Genomic DNA, 13,731 nt, shown 5'->3' on the forward strand with positions numbered 1-13,731 from the left:
GTGGGAGCATGAGAACAGGAGCAGGGAGATGCATCGCTATGGCAACGAGCAACTTTCACCACAGAACTCGTTACAGCTTATTCAGCTTGGAAAACAATTTGGCTGATGCCAGTGACCAGAGCAGGGACCTATATTAGAGAATGCCCCCCCCCCCATTGAATATGGGGGGCAATTAAAAAAACAAAAAAACAAAAAACATATTTCAGAAACATGTATGTCATGTCTGCTTTTACCACCTGTTTCCAAAGAGAAGACAGTTATTTGTGCAAGATATACTTTCCACTCTTTCATGCTTCACTGGCACGTTCATAATGACTCATGTGCTTTGTGACTGTGATGACTACTGGGTCATTTTGCTGATGTGTCCTTTAATGACTGGATGAAATTCCATTTGATGAGTCATCTGCTCGACAGAGGGTCCACGCACAGCCCATCGTATATTTATGGGTTGTCATAAACTATATCCCATGTTCTTTCACACATCCTGGCTCAGAGCAGTTACTTTCAGAATGTGAAGGCGTACACTACACCCACAACTACTATGTTCCCAATGGTGGCAGTGATAGCGATCCAGAGCCAAATGGCGTCCCGAGACATGGACTGAGGCTCCTCGGGTGGGCTATGAGCTGCTAAGGAGGCAGCATGGACGCTGGCAGACGAGTTGAACAGAGAGTGGTCGGTGCTGTAGTCATCGTTGGGAGACGAGTCCATGAAGGCGCCCGTCATCACCGGAATCTGTGGACACAGTAAATAATTATTTCAATTTGGTTTACTTATTTAATTCAATGCTATATCACTGTCACTGAAACTCAGTGGGTGTCTTTTTATTGATGGGGGATTTTCTACAACCCAAAGGTTGTTCTTATTAATGACTTATAAATGATGTATAATGCATTGATAAACAACTTATTAACTATTAATAAGGCCATTTATTAAGGCTTATGATGCTTCTGACTTGTCAGAAAGTGGTACCCAAAGTTCAGCCAAAGAAAGTTGTGTAATAAACCCATAAGCTTTGAGTCACCCCTTTGCTGCCAGTTCAATTATAACTCCCAGAACTCGCTCAGTAAAATTCAGAAACTCTACTGGACGTTGACCAAACAAATTAACAAAACTACTCTACTGTAGCATGAAAATGTAAAGTCAATATGACAGAATCCTGAATATCCAGCCTAATGTAATGTCAACTATTAAAATGAACTGCATTCATGAAGGAATACTGTTCCCGAGGACAGCTAGGGACAGACCAGGAAAGACGATGTACTGTCACAATAGGAAGGTGCTGCTAGTTTTTTTTTTTAAGCAGAATTCTCCATCCACATAGTGCCTAAAAAAACAACAAACATCCTAAATTGTTTTTGTTAATGAATACATTTATATATTTTATTTTTAAAAAAAGGGTCTGTTTTAAAATCGGGAGTGGTGTCCGTTCAGGATCCTGTGGCACATCTGAATATAATCTACAAAGAGCCACTGGAGCGGAACCCGAAGAACAGAGAGAACATGAGGTGAATCTCGAAGATGATGAAGTGACCTCTGCCTTACGGGGGCCTGACAGTTTGATGTGACTCAGGAAGACATTTGGTGAATGGCTGATAGTTGAAATCTAAGAGATAAGAAAAGATGACAGGTTGACCACATTGTGGTGCTCGCGGCATGTCCAACATGAAAAGCATTTTTCCTCTGAGGAGCATGAAATTGTTTGGTAAATTTCACATAAATGTGTCATTTTTGCAACCAGGTGGCCAATGAAGGCAACTAAAAAGGTTGTCACCGAAACTCTTGGGTGCTTTGGATGGACTGACCAACTAAGACACTGGCTGATATCATCATTCTTAGGCCAGGTCACTAATTAGGGAACAAGACTAAAGGCAACATACACCCGCATACCGTATACCACTGTCCTATGTCCCTGTGTCAACATGTGTGAACAACAAGCATATCATATTGATATAGTGTCATAGTGTCATCTGTACATGTCATCTCCACTACACTCATGCAGCCCCATAGCAGCACAGTCCCACCGCCAACTGTCATCACTATGCAGTCACTCTGGTAGTCCTGGCCAGGTCCACACCATGCTGGACCCCATCTGATTTTATTTTGGTTTCATCTGGATAAAGACTGTGCTGCCAGGATAAGACGAATTACAGTTTGGCCAGAAAAGACCGGTTCTCCACCCAGAATACATGGTTGATAAATCTGGATCTTGTACCCTCTCCCATCTTAGTGAAGTCGAAAAAAACATGTAGACCATGAACTTATCAATCACTCCTCTTATCATGTCGAAATATAGCCATTCCATCAGCATGAACATATGGCGATTCAATAACTTCAGCAATGATGCCTGTGAGTTTTTCTTATTCTTCATAATGAATTTCACAGTGATCTTATCAGGCAAAATGCTGCGACACATTTGCATTTCCACTGACTCTGAGCAGCAACCCTGAAGACAGAGATCATGTAACAGAAGTTATTGAAAACCAGCTCCCAGTAGAACTCTTCATCCTATTAATCAGCCAGTCTGCTGTGCCCTTTTATGAAAACAGTTTTGTAAAGTATTTGACACTGTTTGTTGAGAAAGTTACTGACTTGTTTTGAGAAAGTACCCCCTGTGCTTGTTTCATTGAAAGCCATTAAAATTAATGATAAACATACACATTGCTGCCAAACCATTAAACCTTTAAGTCAATTCAATTCGTTATTCTTCTCTGTCTCAAAACAAAGACATTGCTACATAAAGGAGAGATACAAACAATTCAAATTCACAAACAGTTATTTTATAGTGGCAGTATGACATCCACTGCACAAGTTAATAGCTCTGACCTTATAATCAAAAGACTAGATCAAAAATTAAGCTATCACCAAAGTCATTACAATTTACCCTTAAGGGGTAAATAGACATGATTGACCCTACCAGATAGCAAAGCAATCTATCCAATAGTTTTTAAGATAACTGACTAATTATTAATTAGGAGATCCTGTTTCTGAAATTATGTCATTGTGTATTCTTGCAGACATGGCTTGGCATCAGTGATAAGCCAGTCATTCACTTTGTATATAGACCCAGGATCTTGCTTCTCCCTCTCTCATAATAAAAACTATCAAGCTGACATTAAACAGAGTGGAGGAAGGATTCACTCCCAGGAAAAGACCAGACTCACAGCTGAGAGATTTACGGCAAAGAACTGGTGGGATTAAAACAGGACTAAATGGACACAAAGAAAATGGTAGAAAAAACAATCAATATCTCCACAGAATGAAAACTCATCCCAACAACTAGACCTCGCCTCTGACTAATATTGACTGTTGCATCCCCAGAGAAGGAAACATCAAAAACATGTTTCCTTCTGTTAGACAATTGTCTCTGTCTAACACGTCTACAAGCAACTCCCCTTCTTTCTTTCTCTTTCTTAAATAACAGTCTCCTAACAGGCCCCGATCGTAAATCATTCTGTACACCAACACTGACTTGGGAGACTCGAATTCTCCTATTTGTAACATGTCTGCATTCACATGAAGTACCCATCCAACTATTCAGTAATCTGGCTGACATTACTCAGCAATTTTCTTAAAAATGAGTTCAGTTCCCATGTTTGTATCATTTAAAATAGTCAAGTTATAAAATATAAAGTTTAAAACAATAACTACTGTGTGACCATACTGCCATCTAGTGAGTATGTACAACTAAGCATCTGCCAAACAAATCTCTGTTTAGTGCCCATCCACAAATGTATTGTTATCACTATTGATCACAGGACTGTTGTATAATCTATCCATCCATCAATTATCTATACCACTTCCTTTTAAGGATCACGGGGAGTGGGAGTGGTGATGGCGATGGAAGGTGGATGTGCGTAAACTCCACATAAAACAATTAAAAAAGTTAATGGAGGAATTATTCTCTGCTCTAGTTCATCAAAACTGGTGCACAGAGATTGAGGAATCAAGCGCACAACACCAGATACACTTCAGCTGTAAGATCATAAAGTCAAAAAGTCCAGAAGAGGGCTTCAGCAAAGGTGAGGTCAAAAACATGAGCAGAGATCTAGAAAACTGGGATAAAGCTAGCTAAACACTAGGGAAATGCTGCAACACTACGGACACTACGAAGATGAACTGACTCAGGGAACTGGGAGCACACAGACTAAATACACAGGGAAAGGCAGCAATAATTGCACACAGGTGAAACACATCAGAGAAGGGGAAGACAACCACAGAAGAGGAGACACATGAGGACAGGAAGTAGGGTCTGAAATGAGAGGAGAGGTGAGGAATACAAAATAAAACAGGAAGTAATGCAACAAAGATGTGAAACAAAGAAGACAGACATTACACCCTACAATAAATTTTGATGTGCTGACTTGTGAAGCAGTCATGGCATCATAACTAATCGTTGATTGGCAGATAGTACCTGTCTGGTTACTTTCACCAGAGTCACAGTACCACTTCCCCTACCCCAGTGAGACCCTTTCAGTCCGACTGCTTCTGCCGTCCAGCCAAAAAGTAAAAAGATCCTTCCTTCCACTGCTTCCCATCATTATCAGGGAAACCATCCCACAATCCTCCGCTGAGAGGTTACCGACTTCAAGCGTCAACTACTTCGGGTTCCAAACAAGAAAGCCTCCAGGAACAGCCAGCACTGCTCCAAGTAGGCAAAACCATCTTACTTTCTGCTCAACTGGGTTAATGTCAAAATTTTTAATTTTCCTTTGTGGACATCTTTGTATCAGTTAGTCGTATAGGGATACAGTAAATAGCCAAATCAAATTCTCTCCCACCATTTGCCAATTCATTACAGTTCATTGTATAATTTACTGAGTAATATTCTTTTGCCTCACTATGCATCTTGGAGTGATCATCAGTCATTTCGTAGATAACAGTTAATAAGTTTTCTTTATTTAGACCCAGTCGTCGTCCTGTAGGTAGAGATCAGAGATAAAAGTAATTATTAAGTCATGGGTTCTGATATTAGACTGATTAATTGGAATCACTGCATTCATTTAATTATTTTTCCTCATAACTATTGTTAAATGGCTTTTGCACAAAGCTGGACGCACAACCTGGATTTTTACAGCTTCATTTCTGTTGATTTTTTTTTTTTACCCTTGCCACTGCTCCACATGTGCACGCTCTTGTAAATATTCGTTTCAGTTGTGACAGTGTTTCTGATATACTTTTATAAATTTGGTGGTAAGTGCATCTTTACACAGGAAGCTGAAAGCAGAGATGCTGCAGTGATATCTTTCTTCAACATACTATTTCCCACAAAAGGAAGATTTGCTCAACTTCAATGAAGATTTAAAAAAAAACACAAATAGCAAACTAACTACAAACTAACTAGAAAATCTGGAAACAACCTTCCAGACTGACTTCAACCAGGTGCATATATCTGTCACTGGTGATTACATTTCCATCCTGCATCAGTGAGGGGAGATTTACACAGTCTTCCTTCTGATGGAACATTGAAATTCATCTAATTTAGTCAGTAAATAAAAGGGTAGGTAGTGATTTCCCCAACTCCATTATCTTATAGACAGCTTCTCCTCAGCTAACCAGCTCACTTCGTATGCAAAATAATAGAAGAACAGAACAGAACTCTCTCCTTGAAAAAAAATGACCTGGTGAAGACTATTATTAGTTTTTATTTCTATTTAACAACAGATGTAAATGCAGATATAGCAAAGGTGGACAACAGCCGAAACAGATGTAACCTGAACTACTTTCGAACTATTTGCTTACATGTGCTGTTTCCTCTGCTGGCTTCTGTTCTGTTTTCATTATTCATGACTCGTGATTTCAGTCATAATTAGTCATCATTTACGGAGCCAATGACAGGGAGTGAGAATACATGCGCTGTATTGAACCACTGACAGATATTTATTAGAAAAACTTACAGACTGACATTTGATCTATAAATGAAAACTACAAGTGAATGATAATCTTGCTGTGTCTGCTCGATATGTAAAATGCTAACAGTGCTATAAGGTAATAGTATCACAGATGCTGGTGTAACAACTTGTTCTGCTTACCCCAAGTTGCCTAACAAGCTTGATTGTTGGGCAACTTGCTACAAGCTTTAAGGCAAGAGATATACATATTTTTAGGTGAGAGGAGTCTAAACCATTCACACTCCATCCTCTGTCCAAGGTCCACCCCCTTTTACTCATATTATGACTCCATATTGTTTTGTGTAGACCTCAACCTTGTGTAAATCTCTCTATCATCTACACCCTATGTATCATATGAAGAGAGGAAGAATGACTGTATCTACCTCAGTTCATATGGAAACACCATGCCATTGAAGGAGCAGCTTTTCCTCAGTGCAGACATTCAGAGCACAGAGAGCACTTTACGAAGCAGCTGTTGCAAAGCCTGAAAACATCTTAATGTTGCTATGGGCAACAAATAAGCCTCCTGTTGGATGACAGTCATGGGGGGGTTTAAGTGCTTCTCTGTTCATCACCTGCGGGGCCGGCACATGAGAAAACAGAGTCCGAGAGCCTGCAAGCAGCTGTTTGTTCACTGAGATCAGAGTGAGCACTCTGACTGATGTTTCTTCTGTTCTGAAAACAGGATGCACTTCGCAGTTGGTAAGTATTTGGACCGTGGCACGTGTTTGTGTTGTGCTGGCTCTGCCCTCTAGCACAACGGATTTGAAAAGAAACAGTGGGCTTTATTCACTAATGAGGCACATTGCTTCTCATTTCCTTTCTTAAATTTGATTTTGTTAAAAAGGGAAACAGAGAAATATCAAACTAATTTGTTCTAACTCATGTGAAAATCCTTAGCATAAGGAAACAAGAATACAATCACAGTGGCATCAACTCTCAGAGCCCTTCAACGCACTGCACCATAAAGTTTAGAGGTTAAATACAAAGACTTTCTTTCACTACCTGTGGAAACTAAACATCACAGCATGGCAGCTTAAGGGTTCAGGCTCTGACCATGACTCAAAACATGCCCAATCCCTAAAATCTGGATGGGGGATCTTTGTACCTCAGTCCCCATCTATCTCCTTTACTTCAACCTGTCATCAAAATGCCTCATTTCCAAAAGAGAAATCCTCCAGAACAGGTTGGAGAAGGCATAGAACAGACAAGGCGTCTAACTTCCATCCATCCATCCATCATCCATACTGCTTATCCTATTAAGAGCCACGGGGGGTGGGCCGACTTTGGGCGAGTCTATCACAGAGCTGACATATCGAGACACAGCGCACAGTTAACCTAATCTGCATGCCTTTGGACTGTGGGAGGAAGCTGGAGAACCCGGGAGGAACCCATGCAAACACAGGGAGAACATGTTAAACTCCACACAGAAAAGCCCAGGCTGGCAGATATGAACCCAGAACTTTCTTGCTGTGTGGCGCCATTACACCAGCGTGCCGCCCTCTTTGAGACACAACTTCAATTCTATTACAGAGAAAGATAATAGGCAAAACTTAGCCTGATTTGTATTCCAGTGCTTCCTTTAAAAAAAGCTTTAAACATCTGCATTATCCGTCTGTTCTGTCATTTTAAGTCTCTCAGTGCTGTCCCTATTTTCCTTATTGATAATTTCATAGACAACATGTCAGATGTTTCATCATCTTTTGCTTCCAAGAGCTAATTTCGAAAATGTTGGGGCAATTATTGGATTTCTGCCCTGACAATCGATGGCGGTGGTCTTTTCACAGGTTCTTCTAAGAGTTCAGGGCTGGAGTCATCTGTCACGTGCATATTGAGAAAGTGAAGGCTGGTAATGCGCCATTCCAGATATGAGTTTATTATAATTGCTGTGCTACACACGGATACATTCTTGGGTCTTGTCTTCTCTGAAAGAACCAGGATTCTCTCTTACACACATATATATATATATATATATATATATATATATATATATATATATATATATATATATATATATATTTAAAGAGGTTTAACTGCTGTGAGACTGAAAGCAGCCGTTTGATTTTTACATATTAACAATCAATAACAGAAACCTGCACACTTTCAATTTTTCTATCTGTGGAACGTTTGGTAGAAAATGGGAAAATCAGAAAATCAAAGTGCTTTGATTTCAACTCTTGCCTTGGATCAGGGTGCCTGGCTTACTGATTACCGTGATAACCACTTCAAAATGCATGGGCTTATTGATTTAGTTGTCTGCACAGGCGTGGCAATGGAGTATTAGATGGGCGAGGGAGCCCCCACTGAGACTGCATGTGTACGAAGCCCCACATCTTTGTGCTATGCCCCTGGACCTACAACTCAGTGACGTGCCTCCTTTCAAATCCTGCGTAGACACAGATGGAGGATTTGCTCCATCTGAACTTTGAGCTGATGAACTGATGTAGCAGAGTAACAACTCTGCTGATTTGCTTTCCTATGTGAAAATAAAAAATCAGGCATCTGTTATGATGACTGGGTGGGCTCTGATCTCTGGGCTACTTTTTACTTTCTATCTTCAGTATCTAACGCAGGTTCACTTTAGGACCACGATGACTCCTTCCACACTGAAATCTGTTTTTGTGGCCACGCAACAAATAAACAATTTTAATTAAACGCTCTCTAATGAGTAGATCTGTTTAAATCAACATCGCATTTGAACTTTAATGTGATTAAAGCAGGAACGGCGGTAAATCGGTCTGTGTATATAAATGAGTGTAAGTAATTCTTAGAACATCTGTTGTCTGTTGCCACTGCGTTTATTTTCCATTAAGTCTCATGCAAATGATACCAGGCCGCTACAAAAGAAACATATTATTCACTGCTATAAATCAGTATTGGACCTGTTTATGAGGGAGACGTTGGATTACCAGGTCTCATCGATCCTGTTTACCATTACTCCATTTCCATTTCTACCATCATTACACTAATTAAGGGGCAAAAAACACAACATCTGGCTCTGTGCTGCTCTGTGCTGCCTATCTGTCAGGCTATTGTTTTCATACTTCACTGTGATTGGCTCAGCTGTTTCCAAGCCATGACATCAGTGATGGGACAGACTGAAAATGTATTCATTAATCACCACACCCTCTGATCTATATTTCACTCTTCTTCACTAATCCTTTCGCCTGCTGCTGCTGCTGCTGCATTTACGTGAACCTAAATACCTGTGTGGAAACGCCCATACAGTTTTCTGATTAAAACAGTGATCAATAAGTGAGATGTGAACCTGCCCACAGATTGATTAACGTATCTTCTGCTTCATTTGGTCCATGCACAGAAATTTTTTTTTTTTGCTTTCTTTAATCTGTGGATTCAAATAATGAACTCCATTTATAATATTTAAATTTCTCTCATCATTAACGAGGACTTCAACGCCCAATATTTAATCTGCATATCAATGAGGATGATTTATTTCCACACGACACACCGTTTTTACGCATTACACACTCGGCAGCTCATGGTGCCACTGTATTTATCATGTTTCACAAAGACATAATAATATCCCGGCTATAAAGCAAAGAGGAGGACTCTCCTGTAAAAGAAAGGCGAGTGTTTGATGTTCCATTCCATTACAGTGATAGTACATTTTCATCGAATGTCACGATCATGCCACTGTGTAGACTGATGTATGCTTGAGTTTGACACTAACTATCTCTGACTGTAAAGTTTGCTGTCTGTTTCACCTCTGACCACAGTCAGCATCGACAACGGGTGCACCTGTAACCACACACAATGGTGTGTCACGTGCTGAGTGCACCTCTACGTCGCCGCAGCAGAGTGAAAGGTTAAATCACTGAAGGGCAGCAAAAACTGATTTTCAGCTGTCAGCTGCCATCAATTACTTCTTCCAGACACCACCTGATGAAACCACATAATTTGAAAGCCATTGTCTCATCTATTCACTCGACCTTGTCTGGATAAAAGCCTGGATAAAATGTCTGTGGAAAGTGGATTCATTAAGTGGGTAAACAGGCTTCCCTGTCCTGTCGATCTCAGAGAGAGAGAGGACCCCGCAGGCAGGAGATTTATTACCACAGAAGGGTGTTCAACAAAAAACCCTGAGATTAAGATTCCTGGTTGAGCTTGAGCTCTACAGAACGAGGCTACAGTATATAGGCCTACGTCATGTCATTATTTATTTTCATATAACAGCTGTTAAAAGTCTATGTGCGCAATGGCCTGGTTTGATTTGGATGTGGTCCCTTTTTTTGCATGCAAGTTTAAAACTGTTCCAATAGAAACCACCAAGGATTATAAACCAGGAAGTGGGCGAGCGTGTGAAGTATGTGTGTAGGTTGTTGTGTTTATGAGAAGCCATAGAGGAGAGGGCAAGAAATGCAAGACTCTTGCTTACATGATATTAAGTTTTACTATATATATACTGTACTATCTCACTTTGGGGTTTTCAGCTTGAATGTGCACTGGGCAGCTGTGTCATTTACATAAATATTAGTACCCGCTTGACTTGGTGTGGGCAGAAATCCAGAGTGAAAGGACTCAGATAAGGATTGTGGTAAAAAAAAAAAAAAAAAAAAAAACTTTATTGGGACATCCTTTGAATTTACTGCTCATATTCCCCAGAGGAAGAAACACTTCCTTTTTGGACACTCATCTGGTGCCATCCTCAAAGTACTAATGGAAACTTCTTAGAAAAGCAAAATTACCAGCAAGATTTAAAATATGGTGGTAATTAGAATTGCTACCTCTAGGAGGCTTTGGACTTTATCTTGTACTGTACATCTTGTTATTAGCTTGTACAATTAGCTGCACAGTCCACAGTCTCCATTAACCAGATCCTCGACAGGTAATGTATGCGTGATCCATCTCTGCAGACCTTGTGGGGCATTCCTTCATTGCAATCAGAACAGCAGATTTCACTCAGACAGCCCAACACATTTCTAATTTAGCTCGTCTGTGTGATTGACAATGTCTGACAAGCTGATATTCCACACTGTGTCCAAACAGCCCAAACTCACAATTACATGAAACAGCACAGAGCGGGTGGTGACTGCGTTGGCAGCCATTCATTCAGACTGGGGGGGACTCAAAAAGAGACAGATTAAAAACAAGGCAGGATAATGGCTCTGCCTGGTGAACACACGGTTTAAGACACAGGCTTTTTGTTAAAAACTTGTAGGCTCCAGGCCCAAACTTAAATAACTCTGATGGTATCATCAGTGGAGTCGACTTCTAGCTCCAGGGCTAACAAATCTGGTCCTAAATCTATTGTCTTTACTCACTCTTTTATATGAAATGTCAAAGTATTCCAGTAAGTAGTCCTCTCGTTTTTCTAGCTGGTGCTAACCGTCACTTCCACAGGTTTTATTATGAGCTTAAATGACTTTAGATAAAGGGACTACATTTCAAATTATGCAGTGAGTAACTGAGTAGTGATTGAGTATTGATAGAGATGCTGTTACAGTCATGAAACCTTCATGTTTTCTTGGACCAAATATATGTAAGCGATTAAAGAAAAACAAAACACAAAGCAAATGTAATTAGAAACCGGAAAAGCCTTCAAATCCCAGATATCAAGATATGAGACAAAGGCAAAAACGGCACCTTAATAAAGGACATCTTGATTGTAATCATGGCCATTATGACCAAATAAAGCATCCTTCATCCTTTGTCAGAAATAAACAGGCCAGACATTCATTTCAATCCCGCACTGAAAAACAGTCATTTGGCGAAGGATTAGAGCTCATTTTATCTTGGCCGGTGAAGAAATGAGGACAAATCCTTCCACAAAAAGAACAATTCAACTCTCAGCCCGTATGTACCGGTGAAGGACAGTCAAGTCTACCAGAGCTAACAGCTTATTATTATTATTATTCCTGCCTCACATCTTGCTCCTGTTCCCTACTTATGCTGGGATTAAGAGAGGACAGATTCTGTTCTTTACATATCTCAGACACAGTTTTGCTGTTGTTGTTCCTGGTCAGGTATGATGCGTGGGGGCGTCTCCAGCTAGTCAATATCTGAGCAGAGCAGTTGCCTACTTCGCTTGGTTGGCAACAGACTAACAGAATGGGTCTAGTTTTCAATGGACAGTGGACAAGTGTTTGCTTACTGTTTCTATGGCGACTGCAGGCATTTCACTTTTAAACTTTGATTTGTCCACTTCCTGTGGGCAGAGATGTGACCATACCTGATGCCCGAAATTTAAATAATAATAAATATAATGAAGTAATAATTTAAATAATGAGACAAGGTTGTGAGGTTTGGTAACAGCAAAGAGTAGCGTGACTTAAAAATCAACTGTTGAATCAAAATATAACAACAAAATCATAAAACTTCAAAAGCTTCTCTCAGTTAATTGGTATCCACGAGAACAATAATATCGTCAATAAAAAATTAATATTTTCTTTGTGTTTATTTTAGTTATATATTGTATTTAAATCCTAAATTATTCTGTAGACAATGCATTAGACAGGTCTGGGACCTGAACCTGTATGAGGAATTCTCTCAAATCAGGAGAAGCCACTTTCATTGTTAACATAATGACTAATACAATTTGACTTTTAATAAGTCCACGGGATCTTAGAATAAAGGCACAGTGATACAGGTTAACAGCTCAGTTACAAGAGCCATGATGTCACCATGAGAAGATCATGGATAATCGTGTGTTTTCTATTCTACTCTAGTTCACGGTCACAACGTATGAACTTTATTCTTGTCATGTAGGACATACAGAGGAAGATTATGACCACATGTGGGGGGTAAAATAGAGTACTGAGTTTCAAGTCCGAATTCTGAGTTATTTAATTTTATTTATTTATTTGCATGTGGTCCTAATTCCTCTTCTGTAAAGACAGGTAATGTATCTTGACCCTGCTGGACTGACTCACAGTCGAACTCTTTCTGCTGATTAAAATGTTATTAGCAAACAAACTTCACATTTCAGGTGTCATTCTTTAACTGACGGGCACGTGTCATTAAGCCTGGGAGTAAATCTAAATGTGAACTTAACTCATATTGTGGCTGCATTAAATCTGTATTCGTATAATATCTTGGCCTAATATAACATTGTTTTCGAAATATGTCGAAAAGTATTTGTCGGCTTGGTTACATACGTCACTATTTTAAAACTCAGACTGAAAAAAAGTTCCCGGTAAGCACACAATAAATACCTGTTTGATTTTTTTTTTTTTAAACATCTTTTGTATTTTCACTTTCATGATGAATGTAATAAATTAAATGTGAGGGGGTTTACCTGCGCTGCCATGAAGGAGAGATCCATGGTTGACGGCGGTTCTTTTGAAGACCGTTAGCCGGCGTGAGGTCTTCCTGAGACGGCGTCGAGAGTCGTCCTACTCCCGCTGGGAAGGACAGTAGGATCCCCGGTTGGAGGTGACGCGGTGCCTCATCCTCCACACAGACAGAGACAACATCAACGCTCCTCCGTGTGGGCAGCCTGTGAGGGGGAGAGGGAAGAAAGAGTGGAGTGGTTAACAGAGAGCTGGGAGGGAGGGAGGTAGGAGGAAGAGGGGAGGACTGTGTTCAGAGATCACATCTTTCTCTCTTTACAGCCTCTCTGTATATGTTTTATCATATACACTGGTATCTTATCTGGATCAGGACAAACACATTAATGCAGGTATTGTGTTGAGGGATAATTCTGCCATGGGTCGAAATTAATTAATAAGGACACCAAAAAAAAAAAAAAAAGTTTGGCAACGTTATGGGTCCTGATGATGTGCTGATAACATATTAGCTGTCCATTTTTATTTGCTGTTCATATTTACCTTCTCTGCAGCTTATATTGTGGTATGTTAGATTTAAATTGGAGTCTGTTATA

At 40.0% G+C, this 13,731-nt stretch overlaps 1 protein-coding gene across 1 annotated transcript; it reads right to left on the bottom strand.

Moving 5' to 3' along the window:
• Window positions 1-504: 504 nt before the first annotated feature.
• Window positions 505-13,173, bottom strand: LOC121200001 (uncharacterized protein C14orf132-like). The gene is made up of 2 exons (XM_041065027.1): window positions 13,147-13,173; window positions 505-735 (listed from the first exon to the last, which is right to left on the bottom strand). The coding sequence occupies exons 1-2, from the start codon at window positions 13,171-13,173 to the stop codon at window positions 505-507; spliced, it is 258 nt and encodes an 85-aa protein (XP_040920961.1).
• Between the last annotated feature and the right edge of the window lie 558 nt (window positions 13,174-13,731).

Source organism: Toxotes jaculatrix, chromosome 19 (genome assembly GCF_017976425.1).
Source record: "Toxotes jaculatrix isolate fToxJac2 chromosome 19, fToxJac2.pri, whole genome shotgun sequence".
Taxonomy (NCBI): Eukaryota; Metazoa; Chordata; class Actinopteri; family Toxotidae; genus Toxotes; species Toxotes jaculatrix.